At 41.3% G+C, this 26,839-nt stretch overlaps 1 protein-coding gene across 2 annotated transcripts in view; it reads right to left on the bottom strand.

The window, feature by feature from the left end:
• Nucleotides 1-26,839, bottom strand: part of LOC137322991 (vasculin-like) — a 72,388-nt gene that overhangs the window by 36,356 nt on the left and 9,193 nt on the right. For both annotated transcript variants that reach the window (XM_067986311.1, XM_067986300.1), the window contains exons 4-5: nt 10,194-10,317; nt 8,695-8,915 (exon numbers count right to left, since the gene is read on the bottom strand). In XM_067986311.1, coding sequence (XP_067842412.1) covers nt 8,695-8,915; nt 10,194-10,317 — 345 coding nt within the window. The remainder of the gene's footprint in view (nt 1-8,694; nt 8,916-10,193; nt 10,318-26,839) is intronic.

Raw genomic sequence — 26,839 nt, 5'->3', positions numbered from 1 at the left:
ATCTGAGATTGATAGATTTTTGTTAACCAAAGGTATTAAGGGATATGGGGCTAAGGTGGGTATATGGAGTTAGGTCACAGATCAGCCATGATCTCATTGAATGGCGGAACAGGCTCGAGGGGATAAATGACCTACTCCTGTTCCTATGTTACTTCAGTAGATGTAACCATTAACCCTAGGTGCTTCAGGAATCCACTTCATTCAAATATGTTGATTTAGCTGTCTCCAAAGTGTAAAGTTTAATCACTAAACCAAACCCATGATATAATCAACATTCACTGCTTGAAACAAAGATCAGAAGCTCCAAAAGGATGTTAATCAGAGTTTTTTTTTTAAGTGGTTAGAATTTTAAAAATGTTGCCTACAGTGAAACTCTCACTTTAAAAAAATATAAGAATTCAAAAATTAATTGGGTTCTGAGAACACTGTTAATTACTGTGAAGCCTAATGTATTGATCACACCTGATTTTTTAACATTGAGTTAGATGACTGCCCATTCACACCAATATATAAGCCACACTCTAGGTTCGTATTTCTTCAAAACTTACATTAAGATATAATGTATGGACCAGGTTTTATACTAGTGACATGGAATATCCACGGTGATGGTACTCCAACAACGTGACCTTATCCTCCAATGATAAAAATACTAATTGAACAAATCATTTTATAACATCTGATACCTTAATACAAGGAGATAGGACAGTAAAAGATAGAACTATTTAATTCCCGAGTAGGAATCATTAATGCTTTGATGTGTAGCCGAATAGATCAAACCTGGTTACAGGTTGACCTTTAATAAAAGATTAAATACAGGGTCAACCAGTTGCATTTCCGGAGTTTTCAACAGAAACTTTTTTTTTTTTTTGAGTATTCCACAAACAAAGCTTAGATAAATTTCCAACATTACTATAAACTAAATTTTCTATATATTCCAGCAGATCCCGTGGCATTGTTCACAGTGAGTCAGAGGACACAAAAAAGCGTGACAGCAGCAAATGTGATGTTCCCAGGAAGTGCATGCTATAGGCAAGACATTTAATATAAAATCAGCAGATCTACCTGGTGTTGCTTATGACGACTCAGAGGTTATGCTGTTTTATAACAATTGGGGCGCTTATGCAATGTAGAGCATAACACTAGGGCCACCGATTTAGAGAATGAAGCAGTCCAATTCTATCCTGTGATTTTACTTCTGCTTTGAGGATTGAATTCCATTATTCTATAAAAAGTTAATGAATGATTATATACATTATATATCCTCTGTATTTAATTTTTATTCTTTACCATTTTTGAAGTTGAGAATATAGAGCAAAGATGGTACGCAAGATGTACCAGCTGGAAGCAGATATTTAGGCCCTGAATTTCCTCAGGCAGTTCTCCAGCAGGTGAAGCATGGAGAGGGCAGGAAATGGGTCAGTAGTTTGTCTGCTTCTTAAAAAAAAGTCAAATATAATCTATACCTGAAATTTATCCTTTAGCTTTTCTTCATATAATTTTGAAAAGCAAATAAGCAGAAGCTGCCGAGGCAAAGAAAGCAGACAAACTGTCAGTTCCCAGGCCTCTGTCAATGTCGTGTTGAAGAAAAGTATTTCAGCAGTTTAGACCATAAGAGATAGGAGCAGGAGTAGGCCATACGGCCCCTCGAGCCTGCTCCGCCATTCAATGAGATCATGGCTGATCTGATTTTTACCTCAACTCCACTTTCCCGCCTTTTCCCCAGTGACTGAATAAACACTGCAGGTGCATCCTTGAAGACAGAGTACACTGCAGATTAAACATTTTGGGTCTGCACTAGATTTTTTCCCCTGTAAGCAGATCCTGCGTCCCTTGCAACCAGTTTACTTTGACTACATTACAACAGTGACTATACTTCAAAAAGTAGTTCACTGGCTGTAAAGCACTTTGGGAGTCCCAAGGTCATGAAAGGCACTATATAAATGCAAGTCTTTCTTTCTTTTACTCAACATCTAGACATACGATATTGTGGCCCGGAAACTGTGAAAAACCCTCGTAACGTGAACTGGGTTGGTAATCTCACACTTCCTCGTATATGCGTTTCTCCCATCGTCTGGAAGGCAGGCATAAGAACACTATGAGACTAGGCCAATGGTCAGACGCACAATTTGCATTCTGCTAACAGAGTCACAGCCATAAATTTCACTGCTGTGATCGCGCCACTGCTAACTTACTCCTAAATTTCCTGGTTTTCTAATTAGAATACATCGCAGCGAGCTTAGCAGTGAATCAGAAGTGGCGCAGCCATTATTTTCCAATGGCTCGATATTGTCAAAGAAACTGATTCATGCAATAGGGACTTAATTCTTCCTTTCTTCTGAAATAATTTAGTGAATAACTGTACAGAGTTGATTCCTCTTAAATAATGATGGGGTGAATTATTTATTTGAACATGGTAATGTAATTATCACATACTTTCAGCACAAGCATACTTGCCTTCCAACATCGAAAAAAGTATAAAAGTGTAAAAGGTTCAACCGTCATAATCCTTTAGGTCCTCAACAAAATATCACCCAGTTTTTGTTGTATCTAATATTTAAACTGCTATTAGATCAATAAGAATGTGACTTACCAGTGTATCAGGCAATGAAGAAAAGGAGAGATTGCTAACTAAACATTTTTTAAAAAACTGTTCACACCTGTAGGGTGGTTTGTACGATTTCCTGCTTCAGACAGCATTGTTTTACATTTATCCAAAATTATGATCTTATTCTTGAATATAGAAACATTTCAGATATCTACAAAATTAGGTTAAAACCTTTGCCTCAGATAGAATATAGCATGAACGTATCGTTCCATCACGCCCAAGTTTTACAATTATTGGAAACATCACACGCCGAGGCTATTACAGTGGAATTATATGCCACTTAATAGCATCAGAATTAATACCACTGTGCCTGCAAAGCATGAAGTACATGTGCTTCATGCAATGCTGTGCTTAACAGCGTGCAATTTTAAACTCAAGATCAAGACAACAGGTGCACATGACAGAGGTTTTATTTGTACTTGCATCATGCTTTGTTTTGTATAATGCGTTTAAAACTCAAACATTTAAGTACAAATCAACAACTTACATTTATTTGGTACCTTTAACATAGGAAAACATCCCAAGGCCCTTCACGGGAGTGTACATCAGTCAAAAACTGACACTGAGCCAAAGGAGGAGATATTAGGACGGGTAACTAAAAATTTGGTCAGAGGTAGGTTTTAAGGAATGACTTAAAGGAAGAGAGACAGACAGGGTATAGGGAGGGAATTCCAGAGCTTATGGCGTAGACGGCTGAACGCAAGGTCGCCAACAGTGGGGTGAAGGAAGTGGGGGATGCACAAGAGGCCAGAGTTGGAGGAATGCAAAGCTCTTGGAGGCTCATTGAGCTGGAGGAGGTTACAGATAGGGAGGGGCGAGGCCGTGGAGGAATTTGAACACGGGGATGAAAATTATAAAAATCAAGGCAGTGGTGGACCGGGAGCCAATGTAGGTCAGCGAGCACAGGGCTGATGTGTGAGTGGGACTTGGTGTGAGTTAGGGTACGAGCAGCAGGCTGTTGGATGAGTTCAAGTTCATGGAGGGTGGAAGATGGGAGAACATAAGGAATAGGAGCAGGAGTAGGCTATACAGCCCCTTGAGCCTGCTCCGCCATTCGATAAGATCATGGCTGATCTTCTATGTCAACTCCACTTTCCTGCCCGATTCCCATATCCCTTAACGTCCAAAAATCTATCTATCGCAGTCTTGAATATACTCAATGACTGAGCATCCACAGTCCTCTGGGGTAGAGAATTCCAAAGATTCACAACCTCAGTGAAGAAATTTTTCCTCATCTCAGTCCTAAATGGCCCACCCCTTATCCTGAAACTATGACCCCTAGTTCTAGAATCTTCAGCCAAGGGAAACAGCCTCTGATTATCTACCCTGTCAAGCCCTCTAAGAATTTTGTATGTTTCAATGAGATCACCTCATTCTTCTAAACTCCAGAGTATAGGCCCATTCTACTCAATCTCTCCTCATAGGACAATCCTCTCATCCCAGGAATCAATCTAGTGAACCAGGGAGGGCAGCCAGAAGAGCACTGGAATAGTCAAGTCTGAAGGTAACAAAAGCATGGATATGGACTTTGGCAGCAGATAAGCTGAGGCAGGGGCAGACAGGCGACGTTACGGAGGTGGAAATAGGCGGTGTTTATGAAGATGATGATATTGCTCAGTATCTCAGCTCAGAGTCAAATAGGACGCAGACTGGTTAGCCTGAGACGCTGGCCGGGAAGAGGGATGGAATTGATGGTGATGGAACGGAGTTTGTGGTGGGAGCCGAAGACAATGGTTTTGGACTTCATTTTAATTGGAGGAAATTGCAGCTCATCCAGGACTGCATGTTCAACAAGCAATCTGACAACAAAGAGGCAGTGGAGGGGTCGAGAGAGGTAGTGGTGAGGTAGAGCTGGGTACATGTGGAACCTGATGTCATGTTTTCGGATGATGTCGCCGAGGGGCAGCATGCAGATGAGAAATAGAAGCGGGCCAAGGCTAGATCCTTGGGGGACTCCAAAGCTAACTGTGCGAGGGCAGGAAGAGATGGGATAGGTAAGAGTGGAAGCAGCTGGACAACAAAGGAGGAGAGGTGCTGGAGGAGGATGGTGTGGTCAACCATAGTAAAGGCTGCAGACAGATCAAAAAAGGATGACGAAAGATAGTGCATCACAGTCACAGAGGATGTCATTTATGACTTTGATTAGGGCCAGAAACCTGATAGGAGAGGTTCAAACATGGAATTGCAGGAAAATAGACTACAATAAACCTTTTCCTATTCCTTGTGGTGGTGGGCCACAGGGATAAACGACAGTGAGAAATCATATAGAGCCTTAAAAGTCATGTATGTAAGGAAGGTCTCAAAACTCCAATATAGGATACAAAGTAACATTCTCTGTTATATTTCCAATGTTTAGTAAAAGAGAAGAGTTCACCAAGAAAATTCAAGGATGCAATTAAGTGGTTGGCAATCTGGGGTGAAAATAGTGTCAATTTCATAAGTAGTTGGGAATATTTTCAAGACAGTAAGACTGGTACAAGACAGATAGGGTGTACCTAAACAAAGCAGGAGACTAGCAAGGAACACTGGAGCAGCTATTGAGAATCATTTAAATAGAATACATGGTTATGGGGGATGAAGCAAGAGCAGGGAGGAAACAGAATCCCAAATGAGACTGAACAGTACAAACAGTATATTTACAGTGATTACAAACTTTACTACTATAGGAAATAACCTACTTGTCCTCGTACTACCTTGTACTCGTCCTCACCAATCTACCTGTCGCAGATGAGACTGTCCATGACAGCATTGCTAGGAGTGACCACCGCACAGTCTCCGTGGAGACCAAGCCCCGTCTTCACAGAGGACACCCTCTATCATGTTCTGTGCATTACCACCGTGAGGCACAATGAACATCCCCGCCCTCAATGATGGCAGACTCCAGCACACAAGTGCAGAAGACACGGCTGAAGCATTTTTAACCACCTTCAGTCAGAAATGCTGAGTGGATGACCCTCCTCGACCTCCTCCTGAGGGCCCCACCATCACGGATGCCAGTCTTCAACCAATTCGATTCACTCCACGTGACATCAAGAAACGTCGAAGTGCACTGGACACAGCCAAGACTATGGGCCCTGACAACATCTAAGCTGTACTGCTGAAGACCTCTGCTCCAGAACTAGCCCACCCCTAGCTGCTGTTCCAATGCAGCTACAACTCTGGCACTGATCTCACAATGTGGAAAATTGCTCAGGTATGTCCAGTCAACAAAAAAAGGACAAATCTAAACCGGCCAATTACCTATCAGCCTGCACCCAATCAGCAGCAAAGTGATGGAAGGAGTTGTCAACAGTGCTTTCAAGCGGCACTTACCATAACATGCGTACCGATGCTCAGTTTGGGTTCCATCAGGACCACTCAGCTCCTGATGTGTTTACAGCCTTGATCCAAACATGGATACAAGAATTGAATTCTAGAGGCGAGTTGAGAGTGACTGCCCTTGACATCAAGGCAGCATTCAACCGAATGAGCATCAAGGAGCCGAAGTAAAACTGAAGGCAATAGGGATCAGTGGCTGGGGTCATACCTGGCAAAAGGAAGATGGCTGTGGTTGTTGGAGGCCAATCAACTCAGCCCCAAGTCATCGCTGCCGATGTTTCTCAGGGCATTGACCCAGGCCCAAGTATATTCAGCTGTTTCATCAATGACCTTCCCTCCATCATAAGGTTAGAAGTGGGGCTGTTCACTGATGATTGCAGTGTTCAGCTCCATTCATAATTCTTCAAATAATGAAGCAGTCCATGCCTGCATGCAACAAGACCTGGGCAACATCCAGGCTTGGGCTGATGCAAATATTACTTGCCACCTAAGTGTGAGGCAGTGACCATCTACAAGAGAGAGTCCAACCACATCCCATTGACATTCAATGGCATTACCATCACCAAATCCCCCACCATCAACATCCTCAGGGTCACATTCACCAGAAACGCGGCTGGACCAGCCACACAAATGCCGTGGCTACTAGAGGTCAGAGGATGAGTATTCTGCAGCAAGTGGCTCACGTCCTGACTCCCCAAACCTCTCCACCACCTGCAAGGCATAAGTCAGAAGTGTGATGGAATATTTTCCCCTTGCCTGGACGGGTGCAGCTGCAACAACACTTAAGCTCGACACCATCCAAGATGAAGCAGTCTGCTTGATTGGCACTTTATCCACTAGCCTAAACATCCACCCCCACCACCACTAGTATACCGTGGATAATGTGAATACTATCTACAGCATGCACTGCAGCAACTCGCCTGGGCTTCTTTGGCAGCACCTCACAAACCCACGACCCAGAAGGACAAGGGCAAGAGGTGCATGGGAACATCATTTCCAAGTGCCCCTCCAAGTCACAGACCATCCTGACTTGAACAGATATCGCCGTTTCTTCATCGTAGCTGGAACTTCCCAACCTAACAGCATTGCAAGAGCACTATCACCACACAGATTGCAGCGGTTCAAGGCGGCGGCCCACCATCACCTTTTCAGGGGCAACTAGGTCTAGCCACTGTGCCCAAGGCCGGAAAATGAATTAAAAAGCAAAAGAAGCTTCTTTGTGCTAACACACAATATAAAATTGCTCCTTGAAACATACTCATTCTTTTATTGCTATATGCTATCACAAAGACTCTGATTGTCTCTAGAAAGAGTTTGGTGCTATTATAGGGAGGTTCTTGTCATTATTAAGTCAAAATATAAATTAACTCTCAACATCCTTAACGCAATTGGTCAGAAAGCAGCCATGCATTACATTTACTAGCTCTGATCACTTGGGCATTCCCAATTTATATCGGGTTGGTTAAAATCCCACTTGATATTCCTATTTGCACCTACTTTCCTGATCTCTTCATAGAATAACCTGCCCACTTTTTGTGCTGACTTGGTGGTCTATAGCAAATACTTAGAATTATCTTTGCTCCCTTTGAACTACTTATGTCCAGTCAGGTAAACTCAGTGGGAAGCTTATGGTGTACAAATGGATCTACTTTCCTTACTTCAGGTGTCCCCGACAGAAAAAGGTACCTCATTTCCTTCCCTATCTAATCTGTCATTCTCTAAACCCTTGTATTTTGTGCTGGTCTCCATCATTAGGGGTTGGCCATTTTTGGGAACTATGATGTAATAGCAATATATTACAAAAGCTTTATGTTCAATCGTTTTATTACGAATTGTCCCAGTATATATGCAGCTTAGTAGGGTAAGCCTCTTCAAAACATTTTTCTTATTTGATTTTTCTGCTATTGATGTGACAGACTGGGGCAAGGGATGGGGAAGAGCACTGAACCAACAAGATCTCATCAAAGCATGAAGCTCAAAGAGACAGTGACCCTAGGCGTTCGTCCTACATTTGGACATCAGACTATTCATTTTTCTGTAAATGCTGAAGTAGTAAGGATGATCTCATTGAGAATGAGAACTAATGCAACATTTGAACATTATTCAAGTTGTTAAGAGGTTATTTACAAGAATTTAAATTATAATGGCTGCTTTGCTCAAATCCAAGTCTCAGCATTCTTTAAACTTGTCTATTACTGTTCAGCTTGCATTATTTTGTTTATACGTTCCACCCCAAATGTCATTTGGTTTCTATTATCGGCTTGTACTGCATAATAGGGGCGTTTTCTAACTTTGTGCGCCGAGCAGGGAGCCACACCACACCACCAAGGGTGCATACAGACCATTTGTTTGTCCAATCATTCAAAATAATGGCCAGAAAATGGCCGCCAGTGTGCGCCTGAGTTTCTGATATGCGCATTAGTGGGTAAAGATCAGCCACAACAGCACAAAATCAGAAAATTACCCCTAATATTAGCTTGCTAATCTATTAATGGAGGGAAAAACAACTGATTGAGAACCAAAAATTGCTTTTAAAAAAGGGGAAAAAAAAATAAAGCAACTTAAATTCAAATTATAGAATTTATTGCATCGTGCATTCATATTTTGTGAAATGGCTTCCAAATACATACCTAACATCTTAAATCAGATGGTGATGACCTAATGCACAACTACATAAATGTCAGATTATTTGATGAATTTACAATTTAAGTTAAAATAAGAGATGTTAACATTAAATCTTAATCTAAGATTTTTTTTAAAAATCAACCTACAAAATCCTCAGCCTCAAACTGCTTAGGTTTCTCCTTTTCTTCCTTTTTTCCATTTTCATCTTCCGTTAAGTTATTCTCATGCAATGCTGGGGCTTTTCCTCCATGAAAAGTACCACTTCGAGGACGGGGATTTCCTCCATGGTAGCCACTTCGTGGATTTACAGTTTCTGTGCCCCTTCCTTGTGACCGCCAACCATTCTTCTCTTTTCTTCCAAAGTTTCCTACAAACCAAACATATTTTATTCCCACTCTGCAAACAATAATAAAAGTAATAAGAAAGCAGTACATTAGTTTGACAATAACATTTCCTAAAAAGAAAGAAAATCCCACAATGCAAGACCTTGTCTTCAATATATTCTCAAAGAGGATTCCCCCTTAGAAAATAAGGATTCAAGTTTTTAGATCAATGAAATTAATTTAAAGGTATTTTGTGCAAAACCAAGTCAACAGAACCAGGTGGCATGATTATAAACTAAAACCTCAAGCCAAACTGAAGGAATAAATTGACATAGTGCAATAAATATCCACTCAACCGAAGCATTCCAAAGAGTAACTGGATCAATTGCTGATTCAATGAAGAGTGAGAGGACATAGGTGGGGGTAGCAAAGATGGTCAAATTAAGTCTGCCAAAAGTCTTGGATGACCAAGAAAGTAAGATGTGCTATATGGGTCTTTATTGTTCCTACATTCCTATGTACTAATTAGTTCAACTTCAAAAATTGAGAGAATATTCTAAACCCACATCACAATGATAATCCAGTTCTGTACTTACAATCATTAGCTGCACTGGAAACAAACCACAAAGGGATACAGGGCACCATTAAATCAATTCCACTTAATTAGCTTCATCCAATTGTAATATAGGATATAAAAAGAGTACATTGAAAATACCCATGGTATATGATTTACATCCGATGAGTGAGTTGAGCAGCTAATTCACAGGTTTTGCAATGTATCACCATTTGTCCATACAAACCCAACCAAATGCTGTACAAACAACAGAGCCACACGCTATGATGAGGTCAGTTTGCTGGATCAACACATCCAACGTGTACATAGCAAACTTCATTATTACAGTGTTTAAATATATCAAGTAAAAAATAAAGACAAGGGACTTCACAACAAATTAATTTGATGCCACTTATGTCAAAAGGACAACACACGTAAAATCATGCCTATAAGTTTTACGTAATAGGCTGGACAAGTCATCCCAGATTTAAGTATATTCACTCATGACTTACTGAACAAGCTATATTTATACAGTTCTGTTGTTGCCTGGACACTCAACTACATTACAGGAAATAAATTACAAAGTGAACTGAATATTCAAAATGAGTGACTGAGATTTAAAACATTTTACATTAAGGTATCAATTCCAATATTTAACAAAGCCAAGTACTACTGTAATATCCTATTTCCAACCCCTGCCCCACACATGCTAACTCTAAACATGCTTTTAATTTTCTCACCACACTAATTAGTTGATGAATTAACACACCTCCGCCAGAACGTGCACCAGCAGACTCCAAGCTATCTGAAGAGTTGTGCCGCCTGCGATTCACATCATAACGATTCTCTGGTCGGACAAAAGTTTCAGGATTCTTTTCAACATTGAGTGACTGCTACAAGTGCAAAAAAAAACAAATATCAACAAATGAAATTGAAATCAAATATTAACAATTTTAGTAGCAAAAGATCTAAAAGAAAGACTTTCATATGGCACCATATCATATCTTTCAAAGGACACAAAATACTTCACATAAAATGAATTACTTTGAGGTAAGATGGCTTGCTATTTGAACACAGTAACCGTTTTGTGCACAGCAAGAATCCACAAACAGCAACACGGTGACTAGCAGCTAATCTGTTTTTAGTAGCGTTGGTTGAAGATAGGACCATGATATGCAGAAAGGGCTTCGACTGAACATCCCATCTAACAAATGGTATCTTAGACAGTGCAGTACTCCCTCTTTACTGCATTGGAGTATAATGCCTAAGTGAGAGAGAGAGAGAGAGAGAGAGAGAGAGAGAGATACACACACACACACACACACACACACGTCCTGAAGTGGGGCTTCAAACCACAATTTTCTGATTAAGAAGCAAGAGTGCTACCGACAGAGCCAAACTGACTTTGCAGGTCAAACTTTTAGCTGCACCTGTAATCACAGGTAATTACTCTCCATCTAGCCCAAGAATGAGTCGATTTAAATTTGACCATTTCACAGTTCTTAAGTGTGTTGCTGCCTTGCAGCTTGTTCTGTCTTCTATTGTAGCACAATAGATGATAGAGCAAGCTACAATGCAACAATTCACTTGAAAAAATCAAATAACTCTATGAACTGTAAAAATGAAGAGCTTGAGTGGTTTATGAACATATGAAGATTAAATTACTACTTAAACTGCATGCATGACAGGTTATTCTTTGCAATACTGTGATTTTTTTTCAGTTATATATGACACAATATGCTAAGCTCACTAGAGGCTGTACATAAGTGAAAAAGGAAATGACAGTGAGAATTGAAGGAATCATTTGAAACCATATGCTTTCAGTTCCCACGTCACCATCTAGCATTGCTAATTTCCTTAAAAAGAGATTAAAAGGGAAATGTACTGATTGTATGCTCTTAAATGAGATGGTGGGTCTCCATTCATGAGCTCTTGTATGGTTCAGTAGTGTAATACACATACAAGGGGCAGATGCAACCACATACAGAACAGGTGAATTCAAAGCATTGTTGTTGCAGTCCAGTTTATAATTTATCTTGCTCCACTGTATCTTCCACACAGCCGACCCAAGTAGCATCCCTTGGTGAATGAAATGCCGCTAACTTTCTACCAGGAAAAAGTACAATGGCTTAAATAATGGAGGACATTTTTACCCCCACCACGTGAATGGTCACCTGAGAGCGCGAGAGCATGTGCACGAGAAAGGAAGAGAGTGAGAAAATGTGCGAGAAGAGAGAAAAAAAGAAAAAAAGAAATTTCAATTGGGTTTCAGTGTTTAAGATCTAACAGCGTTAAATGCAACTTTAAATTATCAAAGCCACCAAAAGCTGATCCCGCCTGAAATCTAGCTGCACCAAATAATGGTGAAATATTACTCTTTCTGTTCATCATATATGACATAAAATGCCCAGACAATGCCTGGAAAAAGATACAAAAGATTCAAGTCCATATTTCCCAAAGTTCCAATCTCCCCAGTGATAAAACAGCCCAAAACGTCTTCAAGGAACAAGAGAAGGCTTTAGACCCAATAAGTTCATTCTGTTTTAACCTCTTTCACCCCATCTACCCAGCATGTCACCCTATGACACAATCCATTTTATGCCACAAACCACACAAATTGCCTCTTGAATTCACATATGTACAGTGTGCTTCAAAGATGTTCCCTGGTAACTTATTATCTTACTTAAAAGATATCCCTCCAACTTCCCTGCTTACTCTACCAAATTTTTAAAACTCATTCACCAATATTTGAACATTCACTGCAGTAAGCACTTTGCCGAGAATAACTTTTGTTAATCACAATATTGACAACTTCAGTGAGATCACCTCAGTCTACTCTTTTCTTAAAACCAATAGTATTCAATGATAACATGTATTTATACAGCAGCTTTAATACAAAAAAAAATGCCAAGATTCTACACAGAAGCGTAATTAGACAAAAAAGCATGCCACACCAAAAAGGAGACGTTAGGAGGGCTGACTAAAAGCTTGGTCAAAGAGGTGGACTTTAAGGAGGCTCTTAAAAGGAGAGGGAGGTGGAGAGGCAGAGAGGGATTTCCAGACCACATAGCATAGACGGCTGCCAATGGTGGGGCGAAAGAAGTACGGGATGGACAAGATGCCAGACTTGGAGGAACGGAGAGTTCTCAGAGGGTCTCAGGGCTGGAGAAGGTTGCAGAGAAAGCAAGGCCATGAAGGAATTTGAACACGAGGATGGAAATTTTAAAATCAAGGCGTTGGGAGACTGGCAGTAAATGTAGGTCGGCGAGCACAAAGGTGAGCGGTACTTGGTGTGGGATAGGGTACAGAAGTTTTGAATGAGCTAAAATTTATGGCGGGTGAAGGATGGGAGGCCAGCATGGAGAGCATTGAGATAATTAAGTCTGGAGGCGAAAAAGCTATGGATCGGAGCCAAAGACAATGGCTTTGGTCTTTCCAGTGTTTATGTGGAGGAAATTGTGGCTCTGCAGGATTGAATGTCAGACAACACAGAGGCAGTGAAGAGGTCGAGAGAGGTGGTTAAGAGATAGGGTTTGGTGACGTCACTGTACACATGGAACCTGACTCCAGGTCTTTGGATGATGTCTCCAAGGGGCACCCTCTAGATGTGGAGGGGATAAATCCTTGGAGTACTTCAGGAGACAATGGTGTGGGGGTGGGAAGAGAAGCCATTGCTGGAGATGCTCTGCCTGTAATTGGATAAAGAGTGGAACTAAGTGAGGGACAACAGAGGAGGAATGAAGAAGATGGTGTGGTCGACCGTGTCAAAGGCCAAGAGATCACGAAAAACAATGAGGGACAGTGCACCACGGTCACAGAGAATGTCATTAGTGATTTAGATTAGTGCCATTTCAGTGCTGAGGCAGGGGCTGAAACATGATTGGAGAGATTCAAACTGGAGTTGCAGGAAAGACGAGCACAGATTTGGGAGGCAATAACATGTTCTTATGTAAGTCCTTGAACATAAGAAATAGAAGCAGAAATAGGCCATACGGCCCCTCGAGCCTGCTCCACCATTCAATCAGATCGTGGCTGATCTTCAACCTCAACTCCACTTTCCTGCCTGATACCCATATTCCTTGGGGCCCAAAAATTTATCTATCTCAGCCATGAACATACTCAACGACGCAGTGTCCACAGCCCTCTGGGGTAGAGAATTTCAAAGATTCACAACCCTCAGTGAAGAAATGCCTCATCTCAGACTTAAATGGCCGACCCCTTAACCTGCATCTATGGCCTCTAGTTCTAGACTCTCCAGCCAGGGGAAACAACCTCTCAGCCTCCACCCTGCCAAGCCCCTTCAGAATCTTATATGTTTCAATGAGCTCATCTCTCATTCTTCTAAACTCCAGAGTATAGGCCCATTCTACTCAACCTCTCCTCATAGGAGGACCCTCTCATCCCAGGAATTAACCTAGTGAACCTTTGTTGCTCCGCCTCTAAGGCAAGTATGTCCTTCCTTAGATAGAGAGACCAAAACTGTATGCAGTACTCCAGGTCAGGTCACACCAAAGCCCTATACAACTGTAGTAAGACTTCCTTACTCTTGTACTCCAACCCCCTTGCAATAAAGGCCAACATGCCATTTACCTTCCTAACTGCTTGCTGTGCCTGCACGCTAACTTTTTGTGTTTCTTGCACCAGGACACCCAAGTCTCTCTGGACACCAACATTTAATAGTTTCTCACCATTTAAAAAATATTCTGTTTTTCTATTCTTCCCACCAAAGTGAATAACCTCACATTTCCCCACATTATACTCCATCTGCCACCATCTTGCCCACTCACTTAACCTGTCTATATCCCTTTGCAGACTCTGTGTCCTCCTCACAGCTTACTTTCCCACCTAGCTTTGTATCATCAGCAAACTTGGATACACTACACACGATCCCTTCATCCAAGTCATTAACATAGATTGTAAATAGCTGAGGCCCAAGCACCGATGCTTGTGGTACCCCACTAGTTACAGCCTGCCAACCTGAGAATGACCTGTTTATCCCTACTCTTTGTTTTCTGTCCGTTAACCAATCCTCTATCCATGCTAATATGTTATCCCTAACCCCATGAGCCCTTATCTTGAGTAACAACCTTTTATGTGACACCTTATCGAATGCTTTTTGAAAATCCAAATATACTACATCCACTGGTTCCCCTTTATCTTCCCTGCTAGTTATATTCTCAAAAAACTATAATAGGTTTGTCAAACACTATTTCCCTTTCATAAAATCATGTTGACTCTGCCTAATCATATTTTAATGTTCTAAGTGCCCTGTTACCATTTCCTTAATAATGGATTCCAGCATTTTCCCAACAACTGATGTCAGGCTAACTGGCCTGTAGTTCCCCGTTTTCTCTCTCCCTCCTTTCTTGAATAGCGGGGTTACATTTGCTACCTTCCAATCCGCTGGGACCGTTCTAGTATCTAGGGAATTTTGGAAGATCATAACCAATGCATCCACTATCTCTGCAGCAACCTCTTTCAGAACCCTTGGATGTAGGCCAGAAAAATGCAGAGAAATGAGAGAAAAGGGCAGTAGTTTGCAAGGTCAGAGGGGCCGAGGGTGGGTTTTGTAATGAGGGTGTGATGACGGCGATTTTGAAAGGGATAGGGAGAATATCGGAGGGGAGAGAACTATTTAAAATGTCTTTGACAGACTTAGGCTTTATAGAGTTAAGCACTGTTGAGGAGAAAAATGTTCAGCACAAAAGAAGAAACCATGCTCCTTGGAGGCAACTTTAGCAATAAAAGGAGTCACAGGAGCTCCATTTGAGACCAAGAATGTCAATAGTTGAAGCAGAATTAAGGGATTAAGGATAGAATCAAAAGGTAATAGATGGCAGCTATTGGTTAGACAGTTAGCTGGTGCCTTACCTGTAGTTTGAGCTGGTGATGGGTCAATTAGTTGATTAAGTAAGTGGTATGGTTAGCTGCTTTCTGATTGTGTTTTTTCTTTTAGCAGTTGAGCATTTGTGCAAGTTAAAAATATAAATTTGAGTTTACTAATGTTTGAGCTGGTGATATTAAAGTCACCAATTACTATAGCTCTGTTATTCCCGCATTTTTCTCTTAATTTCAATAGGTTGTGGTTTTCAGGGGCTCGTCATCACAGTCCCCGAACATCACTGCAGGAGTTCCTAAGGAAAGCATCCTTGTCCCAACCATCTTCAGCTGTTTCATCAATTTACTCCATCATAACGTCAGGAGTGGGGCCATTCAGTGACTACTCCACAGTACTCAGTTGCATTCATAACTCCTCCGATAATAAAGCAGCCCATGCCAGCCAACAGCAAGACCAGGATAACATCAAGGCTTGGGCTGAAAAGTGGCAGGTAGCATTCACACCGAGCTGCAAGTAATGGCCATCTTGAACAAGGGAAAGCCCAGCCATCTACCCTTGACCTTCAATGGCACCACCATCAACACAAAATCATTTTTTGCATAGAAGGCGGATGATATTCACAGGGACACGCTTCAGTCCCAATGTCACCACTGAGACAGGAGTCAAGGCGATTGTGACAATAAGGCTTATAAGAGTACCACTTTAAACTGATAACTTCAGACTGGATTTGTATGTTGGAAGAGAATCCATATTCACAATTCTGACTAAAGCTTAAAGAAAGTTTCAGGCGTTTCAGTCACCTGTTGTGAAAGCTGGTTCGTCCCACCCACACAAACAAATAGCTCTGAAAGGCTGCGTGTCAAAATATGCAAATGTTATCAGACGATAGCAGTTAAATTCTTTGTTTTCACTTTGGCCAGGAAATTGTCATTGTTTGAGAAGTTGTTTACAGAGGCTGCAAAAACAGCCCAAGCTAATTGTAGATTTACCAGGAGGGATAGGGTTGTTGTTGCAAAAATGTCAGCCAGGCTCTTGACAGCACTCACTGTCTAACCGACAGCTCTACGCCCAGGCGAGAAATATATACAGCAGCTTTTGGCTCGTTCAGCAGTTCCTCCTGTTCTACTATACTGCAGCCCATGTGGAGATGAGTAGGCGAGGCTCCAGGAGGGGTTCAACCTCACATATAAAACTTTGTATTACATGTACTAATCCAGCCTCAGTATTATTAGGAGAGTTAGAAAAGCAATACAGCTTTTTTTGGTTTTGAAACTGGGAATTCAGAGTGTTAGGTTATAAGCTAATGAAATCTACTATTCCAATTTCTTGCTATTGTTTAATGTTTACCTTTTGAAAACTTGATTCATAGATTGCAGCCTAAGCCACAAGGTCAGACAGTGATTATTCTTCTGTTATCTGAAGATGAGGATATGAGAGAGAGCTTGTATCATTTCTAAACTGAAAATTATATTAGCAAGGGTGTTCTGCTTAATCCTGGGCAATGCTAAATTACCGGATATTGTAGTACATATAAAATCACACTTAGGGCTTGCTTATGGAAATGGTCCTTCATACCGAGTAGGCGGGAAATATCTAACACAGCCTGAAAATCATAACAGAGATGTTCAAGTGTTAGTTGGTAATCAACTCCAAATTTGAAACTTTATTTTCCAAACCTAAATTTCAGATGTGAACCCTCTACCATATCACTGAATATTACAATTTCCCACACTAGCTATTTTTACTGCTCCTCTGAGCGAGATTGCCACTATAGGATTTGAAACACCTTTGCATAAAATTCCTCTTTTTGCTATTTTAACAAAATCTGTTTAAAATAAATAGCTTGATGACTTAATTAAAATAAAAAAAGTGGAGGAATTTCATGCAAACACATTAGCCAATGTATTACAAATAATGCAAAGGGGAATTTCAACCAAACTGTGGGCAGTTTTCACCTATCATCCTACAGCTATTACAAACTGAGTTGATACTACATGGATTAATTTTATGCAAGGCTCTTACAGCTGCAGAAATGGATATGTTGATCAACTAGTGTGTTGGATTTGAAGTGAAGTCCTATGCCAACCAGGTATGTGTGTGAATGTATAAAATATAAATATATAATTAGTTACTCATAAAAATATATAAAATTAACTGATTAAGCACCTTCGCATCACCATGATGAACCTTTATAAAACACTGGTTCGGCCACAGCTGAAGAATTGTGTCCAGTTCTGGGCACCGAACTTGAGGAAAGATGTGAAGGCCTTAGAGAGGGTACAGAAGAAATTTACTAGAATGATTCCAGGGATGAGGGACTTAAATTACGTGGATAGACTGGAGAAACTGGGGTTGTTCTCCTTGGAGCAGAGAAGGTTGAGAGGAGATTTGATAGAGGTATTCAAAATCATGAAGGGTCTAGACAGAGTAGATAGAAAGACGCTGTTCCCATTGGCGGAAGGGTCAAGAACTAGATAAGGACATAGATTTAAGGTGATTGGCAAAAGAACCAAAAGGTGACTTGAGGAAAAACTTTTTTACACAGCGAGGGGTTAGGATCTGGAATGCATTGCCAGAAAGGGTAGTGGAGGCAGATTCAATCATGGCCTTCAAAAGGGAACTGGCTAAGTACTTGAAAGGAAAAAAAATTGCAGGGCTCCGGGATAGGAAGGGAGAAGTGAGACTAGCTGGATTGCTCTTGCATAGAGCCGGCACGGACTCGATGGGCCGAATAGCCTCCTTCCGTGCTGTGACCATTCTATGATTCTATAACTGAGTTTACTCCACCTATAAATTAGTATGAATGTACAGAGCACAAATACTAATAGGGTAGCTTATGATTTTTGACAGACAAAATGGTGAACCTACTTAGCAATTCATACATCTCAATCAATATTTTAGTACTAATATTTTATTAAGAAATTCAGCATCCTCCTTTTCCATGCTCTAATCGTGTTACTTACTTGTGTGTTATCCACACACACAAGTACTTTCTTTCAATATAAGATACTGCATCAGAGGACAGAAGAGAAACCCAAAGCATATGGATATATAAAGCACACTAAACCCAGAGATATCTCAGAGCATTCACAATAACACTTCTGCAGGTAAAGAAATTCAAACAGCACAAGACAACAAATCTGATCAAACTGATAGCAACTATGTCTTTGTTCAACAAGGAACAATTTAAAGTTTGAACAATATACCAGTTAGCACCAATCTCTGCAAAGGACCATGGGCAAATTAAGAAAAACATTTTATACTTGGGTTAATCCAGAAACAGAAACTAGATAATACAACCACTGGCATACGTATAACTATTTTTCAGCACCGTGGCTGCAAATAGCAATACAAATTATGGGGACTGAATCTTCCTCATTATTCTACAAATTGATGAAGTTCATCCTAGATGAATGTGCAATCTGACATGCTATTCCAAATGGTGTAACCATTCCATGATCTTTCAAACTATCAGCATCTACGAATGTGAAGAAAATCAAAAGTCACATTCAGCTTTCATACTTAAGACAAAATAGGAACATTTTAAATGAAGTTTCAGATTATGACAAATAATCTACAAAAAAATGTACTTCTTACAAGCATATTAGGCAAATGTATGCAGATTTTTTGAAGATATACTATGGTGAAGAAGGGGAGGCTGAAAATTATAACACCCACAGCTTACTGTTTGTGTTATGTAATCAATGAAAAGCCACATGTCAAGCCTCCTACTCTATTCAGCGAGAAAAACACTGAAGTAATACTAATATAATAGAGATCAGTCAATAAAGAAGTGTTATTTGCGGGTTCTTGCATTCAGATGTTTTGCTGGCTTCAAACAGATTAGCAGGTACATAATTTCAAATGATAAGTTAGCAGTCCCAATGCAGTATGATAAAGGACCCAGAAAGAGAGCAAATTCTACCATTTATATAGCCTATGTATCTCAAAAGGACACCAATGTCTCAGTGGGGATAGTAATTTGACGACCAAGAAATGGACATAAGTAAGATCTCAATATGATTACAACAACAACTTGCATTTATATAGCACCTTTAACATGGTAAAACGTCCCAAGGCGCTTTACAGGAGCGTTAAGTCAAAATTTGACAGCGAGTCACATAATGCGATATTAGGACAGGTGACCAAAAGCTAGGTCAAAGAGGTAGGTTTTAAGGAGCGTCTTAAAGGAGGAGAGAGAGGCGAGAGGTTTAGGGAGGGAATTCCAGGTTTTAGGGCCTAGGCAGCTGAAGGCAAGACCGCCAATGGTGGGGCAATGGAAATCAGCGATGCACAAAAATCCAGATTGGAGGAACGTAGAGATCAATTGTAGGGCTGGAGGAGGTTAGAGATAGGGAGGGGCGAGGGCATGGAAAGATTTAAACACTAGGATGAGAATTTTAAAATTGAGGCGTTGCTGGACCAGGAACCAATGTAGGTCAGCGAGCACGGGGGTGATGGATGAACAGGACTTGGTGCAAGTTAGGATACGGGCAGAGTTTTGGTGAGCTGAAGTTTATGGAGGGTGGAAGGTGCGAGGCTGGCCAGGAGAGCATTGGAACAGTCGAGTCTGGAGGTAACAAAAGCATGGATGAGGGTTTCAGCAGCATAAACAACAACATTGCCTGAGCTAATGGACTCTACTACCCAAGATGTGAAGTGACTTTAGTTGTTTTAGGTACTCCAACAAATAGGTCATAGCCTTCAACTCAGAAGAATATCCAGTGAAGGAATAAAAGATTTACATGTTGGATGCTGGTCAGAATAAGACAACATAGGTAGGAACCTGCAACCCCCCCACACTTCATCCAAGTGGCCTTTCTTCACATATAAGCCACGACAATAAGTGCTGGGAGGTAGGGTTTCTGCTCCATCCAGTGATCTTTTAAGCATCTATTATTTGTATTCATATAAAGAAAGCATAACACCACTGGGAATTGTTACTGTATATTATTCTAGTGAAGTTTTTAAATTTAAAAAGCATTAACTAGGCCAATAGCATACAGCTTCCCCTTTTTTGTTTGCCAATTTTCTTCTTCTGCCTGCCCTTCCCATTTCCTCGATGTTTTCACTCTTGCTGGGTATGGCTGAATGAGTGCCAGCACCCTTCTGCTACCTCACCCAAGTGACCATTCTTCACGAGACTTGACACTGATTGTGGCAAATTATTCATTTATGGAGCGGGGGTGCGGAGAATCACAATCATGCCCAAACATCACCCAACATCTACACGTGCACTTTCCAGGTGTCAATGGATGGCAATCAGAAGCTGGAACCAGAACCCTAGCTGATTTTCCCCTCCCTGGCTGAGGGACATTGAAGCCAATTGTAGTATCCCTACTACTATCATGGCTGAGATCAGGGACTGGGAATCTAACTTGAGCTATGGGGGCAGTTCAGCACAGACCTCCATTAAGCATCTAAACTTTGCATAACACTACGTTCTTAAGTTCCACCATTGTATCAACATTAGCCAATTATCATTATCAACTGTTTTATATACTGACTCAGGTATTACAAAGCTAAAATGTCATGTCATTTCTATATGCATCACTTCAAGGATTGAGGATTACTGTACATTTGCCAGAAATCTTTTTAAACTTCAGAAAATGCCATGAATCTTTTGAAAACAGATCTAAGATGATTAACATTTGACAGAATACTGTGATACTCACCACTAACAATAATGCGCTAGGTTGTAACAGCACAAGAGAGAACAAATCACAATAACACTGTCTACATATACCCTATGACAGCAAAATCCAACAGTGTACATGTGGAAAGAACAGGTACCAAATAGATGACTTTGATTTGCACAGCTAAATAAAACAAAACATCCAATGTCTGACTGCTTTTAATGTCAAGTATAAAATAAGACAAAAAACATACCACTTTTTTCCAAACTAAAATAACCTTCAGTTTTACATGACTGGGTAAATTAAGTGATTTCAAGTAGAATTGAAAGACTAACAAGGCTTAACTTTTATAGCCCAGAATGCTTTAAAGATGCTCAAGTTCTTTCATGTTTTTCAGTCTTTACTATAGATTTATTTCTATTAGAATTCTCTGGAAGTGTGTCTTATCAACACATTTCACTGCTATTTCAACAGTGCTCAGGACCCAAACATTTTGCACATTGTGACAAGACAGATATTATAGCATCCCTAATACAGCAACCTGAAGAATCAGTAATAAACAACTTGCATTTATAAAGCATCTTTAACATAGAAAAACATTGCAAGGAACATCACATAGGAGTCAAAATATATAGACGCCGAGCCAAAGAAAGAGATATTAGGAGGGGATAACCAGACGCATGTCAAAAAATGTCGGTTTTAAGCAGGGTCTTAAAAAGGAGAGAAAAGGGTTTAAGGCGGTGAAGGGGGGGGGGGGGGGGGGGGAAATTCCAAAACATGGGGCCTAAGCAGTTGAAGCCAAGGCCACCAATGGTGGGGCAAAGATAGGGGGATGCACAAGAGACCAGAGTCAGAGGAACAGAGTATGGGGGAAGATGAGGGTTGTAGTGTTGGAGGAAGTTTTAGAGATAGGGAGGGACGAGGATATGGGGGAATTTAAACATAAGGATGAGAACTTTAAATCTGAGGTGTGGAAGACCAGGAGTCATTGTAGGTCAGTGAAGATAGGGGTGATGGGCGAGTGGCATTTGGTGCGGGATAGAGTATGGGCAACAAAATTTTGAATGAAAGAGAGCTTATTGAGGGTGCAGGCTGGTCTCCTATCTAGGAGATAAATGGAATATTCGAGTTTGGAGGTGACAACAGCAATGAATGAGGATTTCAGCAGCGGATGGATTGAGCTAGGGGCAGATGTAGATAATATTATCTTTGTGGTGGAGAGGATATGGGGCAGAAACTCAGCTCGAGGTTGAATTGACATTGAGGTTGCTAGACTTTGATTATGCCTGATACAATCACCAGGGAGGGAGATGGCGAGGGTACAGTTTGTGGTAACATAGGAAATAGGAGTAGGAGTAGGCCATATGGGCCCTCGAGCCTGCTCTGCCATTCAATAAGACCATGGCTAATCTTCAGCCTCAACTTCACTTTCTCGTCCGATCCCCATATCCCTTGATTTCCCCTAGAGTCCAAAAATCGATCTATCTCAGCCTTGAATTTACTCAACGACTCAGCATTCACAGCCCTATGAGGTAGAGAACCCCAAAGATTCACAACCATGAGTGAAGAAATGCCTCCTCATCTCAGTCTTAAATGGCCGACCCCTTATCCTGCAACTATGCCTCCGTAGTTTTAGACTCTCCAGCCAGGGGAAAGACCCTCTCAGCACCTACCCTGTCAAGCCCCCTCAGAATCTTATATGTTTTAAATATGGTGGGGCTGAAAATTGGTCTTCCTACTGTTTAGATGGAGAAAACTTCAGCTCATTCAATACTGCATGTCATATGAGTAGTCTTGACAGGATAGAGGCAGTGGTGTAGTCGAGAGGTAGATCAGGGTGTCAACTGCATTCATGTGGAACCTGATCCCATATCTGTGGATGATGTAATCAAGGGGCAGCATGTAGATGAGGAAGAGGTGGGGGCCAAAGATCAATCTTTGGAGGGATGCCCGAGGTGATGTGGGAAAGGGAAAAGAAGCCAAAAGAGGAACGAAGTAAGCGCAATCTCAGTAAGTTGGACAATGGAGGACAAGCTCGAGAGGAGGATGGTGTGGTCAACTGTGTCAAAGGCTGCAGAAAGGTCAAGGAAGGATAATGCACCACAGTCACAGAGAATGTCATTCTTAAAACTTTGGTTACAACCACTTCAGTGCTGCGGCAGGGCAGAAACCTGATTGGATGGATTCAAACAGGGAATTACGGGAGAGATGAGCACAATTGGGGAAGCAACACATTCAAAGACTTAGAAGAGGAAAGGGACGTTAGAGTTGGGGCAATAGTTCACATGGTCAGAGGGGTCAAGGGTGGATTTTTTGAGAAGGGGGTGATGACAGTGGTTTTGAAAGGGAGGGGGGTGGGGGGGTGGGGGAAGTGCCTAAGGAGAGAGGATCACTTACAATGTCAGCTAGCATGTGGGTCAGAAAGAGAAGTTGATTCTGTGAATGAATTCCTGTAAACACATCCTGAAGAGGTGTTTGCAAGAAAGAGTATGTTTAAACTTGCAGAAAGTGAACATGTAACCAGGTGTGAAAATATATTTGCAAATTTTATAAACAAGCACAAACACAGAAACAGCAAGATAGGTTTGTTTTCATAATTTAAGTTTTTTAACTGCTGCCTTAAGACTGGTGTGCCATTGAAACACTATCTTTAACTATTTACCTTTCATTAAAAAACTAGGCATGAGATCCATAAAAGGAAATCCTGCAATACTATCTAAATTTCCCCACACAGAAACAGAGTCATCTAAAATGAATGAAAAAAGGCAATGTGGAAATGAGAGATTCTAAAAAGCTCTGTTGTAGAAGGGACAAGGGAGATCAAAAAATTAAATGAGAAAACCTGGAGAAAGTAGAAGACTCAAGGTTTCAAAAAATTGGAGTCAGGGTTGAATGGTATGTATGTGAATGCATAAAGCATTCAAAACAAAATTGGATAGTTAGAAGTATTAATAACTATGAAAGGGCATGATGCAAAAGCTACAATATAGCGGTATTACAAAATTATAATACAGCAGTAGGTTTGGACAGGACCAGGACCTTAATATTCCTATTTATAATATTTTCCGCAGACATAGGGATACGGGAGCGGGGCGGGGGCGGAGAGATGTGATGACAGTGATAGTAAAGGAATGTATCACATCGCGAGAATGCCCTGGGGTTTATGTTAAGATGGAATTGATGTGGATAAAGTTAACAAATAGGAAGGGAAATTCTACAATTCTCAGTGTGTATTACAAACCACCAAAGGTGAAGATCCACAGACGGTTCAGAGAGATATGCAAGAGTAACAAGGCAAGTTGGGTGAGTTTATCTAACCTCGAATAGATTGGGATAAAAGTAATGCATGCGGTCAAAGTGAGGAATGCTTTTTAGAATGCATCAAAGACTGCTTCCCAGATCAGTATGTTTGTAGTCCAACAAGGAAAGAAGCATTGTTTGATTTGGTTCTGAAAAATGAAGGTGGTCAAATTACTGACATGGGTGTGGAAGAACAATTGGGATATAGCAATCACAACAAAATTAGGTTCAATGTAAGAACAGAAAAAGATAATAAGAGTCATAAGGTGCTGGACTGGAAAAAGGCAAAGTTCAGTGAGATAAAAAGGATACAGGCCCAAATTAACTGGGTAGAAAAGTTAGGAAACAGGTAGATGGATCCTCAGTGGGAAATCTTCAAATATGAGATGGATAGAGTACATAGTAAATACATTCCTATAAAGGGGTGCATCAAAGAACAGGGTTCTTTGGAAAAAGAGAGATTAAAACTAAATAAGCTTAAAAGGAGGCATATGATAAAATTAATGTCATGAGGAATGTAAAAAGTGTAATGGGGAAATTAGAAGGGCTAAAAGGAGTATATAAAACAAGGCTAGCAGATATTATGAAAGGAAATAGTACAAGCTTTTATAAACATAAGAATAAGAGGGTAGGACAACTCAGGGACGAAAGACATCGAATCGTGGAGGATGAAGGTATGACAAAGATATTAAATATGTATTTTGCAATTTTTACAAATGATGGTAGAACTAAGAACGTAGGTGTACTAGAGGAGGATGTGGAATGATTGTTAGAGGTAACAGAGCAAAAGGAATTTGTTCTGAAAAATTAGCAGAACTCATGGTGGATAAATCACTCGGCCCTGCTAGCATGAACCCTAAGCTGTTGAAAGAAGTCAGAGGAGATACCAGAGGATCTAGCCACACATTTTCAATTCATTTTAACTATGTAATGTTTTCTTTTTTTTTAAATGTATTTCTTCTTGGGATGCGGGCGATGCAGGCAAGGCTGCATTTATTGCCCATCCCCTGTAGCCCGGAGAAGGAAATGGTAGTCTTTCTCCTTGAACTACAGTCCTTGTGGTGATGGTGCACCCACAGTGGTGTTAGGTACAGAATTCAATGATTCAGAGCCAGCGATGATGAAGAAATGGCGATGTATGTCCAAGTCAGGATGGCATGTGACTTGGAGGGCAACCTGGAAGTGATGGTGTACCCACAACTTGGCTTCTCTTGTTCTTCTCAGTGGTACAACTCACAGAGGAAGGAGCTGCTGTCAAAGTAACCTTGGTGAGTTGCTGCACGTCCTGTAGATCGTACATAGTGCGCCAGTGGTGGAAGGGGTGGATATTGAGTGCAGTTGCAGGAGCACCAAATAAAGCAAACTGCTCTGTCCTGGTTGTTGTGAAGCTTCGAGTTTTGTTGCGGCTGCACCCATCCATACACCTGGTGAGTACTCCATCACACTTCCTACGAGCCTTGCAGATGGTGGAGTGGCTTCGAGGGGTGAGAAGGTGAGCCACGCATCAGAGTACAGAGCCTCTGTCCTGCTTTTGTAGCCACAGTATTGATGTGGCTGGTCCAGTACACCTTCTGGTCAGTGGTGACCCCCAGTATGTTGATGGTGAATGACTCGGCGATGGTGGTGTCACCAAAGGGAGGTGGCTGGGCTTTCTCTTATTCAAAGTGGTTTTACCCGGCACTTAAGTGGTAGGTTACATTCGGGCCACATGTCAGCTCAAGTCTGGAATGTTATCCAGATCCCGTTGTAGGCTCTTTTGTTATCGGAGTGGTTGTAAATGGAGCTGAACACTGAAACCATCAGTAAACTCCTTAGGATAAAGGGAAAATCACTAACGAAGCAGCTGAAGATAGTAGGACCGAGGATGCTTCCCTGAGGAACTCCTGCAGTGATGTACTGGGGCTGTGAACACTGGCTTTCGACAATCACGGCCATCAGGTCGTTAGATATCACGCTAGCCACTGGAGGGTTTTCGCTTTGACCCCCAGAGTTCGGTTTTGTCATGGCTCCTTGGTGCCATACTCGGTCGAATGCTGCTTTGATATCGAGGGCAGCTATTCTCACCCCTCCTCTGGCATTCAGCGCTTGTGTCCACATCTGGATCAAAGCTGTGGTAAGTTCTGGAGCCCAGCAATTCTGTCAGACCCCGAACTGAGCATCGGTGAGCAGGTTATTGGTGAGTAGGTGCTGCTTGATGGTACTATTGATGACACCTTCCATCACGTTACTGATGATTGGGAGGAGGCTGATAGGGTGGTATTTGGCTAGGTTACATTTGCCCCATTTTTTGTGGATCGGCCATACCTTCCACATCGTTTGATTAAATGCTAGAGTCAGAGCTTAGCGAAGGGAACGACCATCTCTGGTACACAAGTCTGCAACAATAAACAACTAACTAACTAACTGCAACAACTAACTTGATTGAGTTTTTTGATGAGGTAACAGGGAGGGTCGACAAGAGCAAAATTAGCTAAGTGACAGGAATCAGAGTAGTGGTGAACGGTTGTTTCTCGGACTGGAGGAAGGTATACAGTGGTGTTCCCCAGGGATCGGTACTAGGACCACTGCTTTTCTTGATACATATTAATGACTTGAACTTGGTTGTACAGGGCACAATTTCCAAATTTGCAGATGACACAA

The sequence above is a fragment of the Heptranchias perlo genome, chromosome 1, assembly GCF_035084215.1.
Source record: "Heptranchias perlo isolate sHepPer1 chromosome 1, sHepPer1.hap1, whole genome shotgun sequence".
In the NCBI taxonomy this organism is placed as follows: Eukaryota; Metazoa; Chordata; class Chondrichthyes; order Hexanchiformes; family Hexanchidae; genus Heptranchias; species Heptranchias perlo.
Note: the sequence above shows the minus strand (reverse complement) of the source record. Positions and strands in the feature narration are given on the sequence as shown.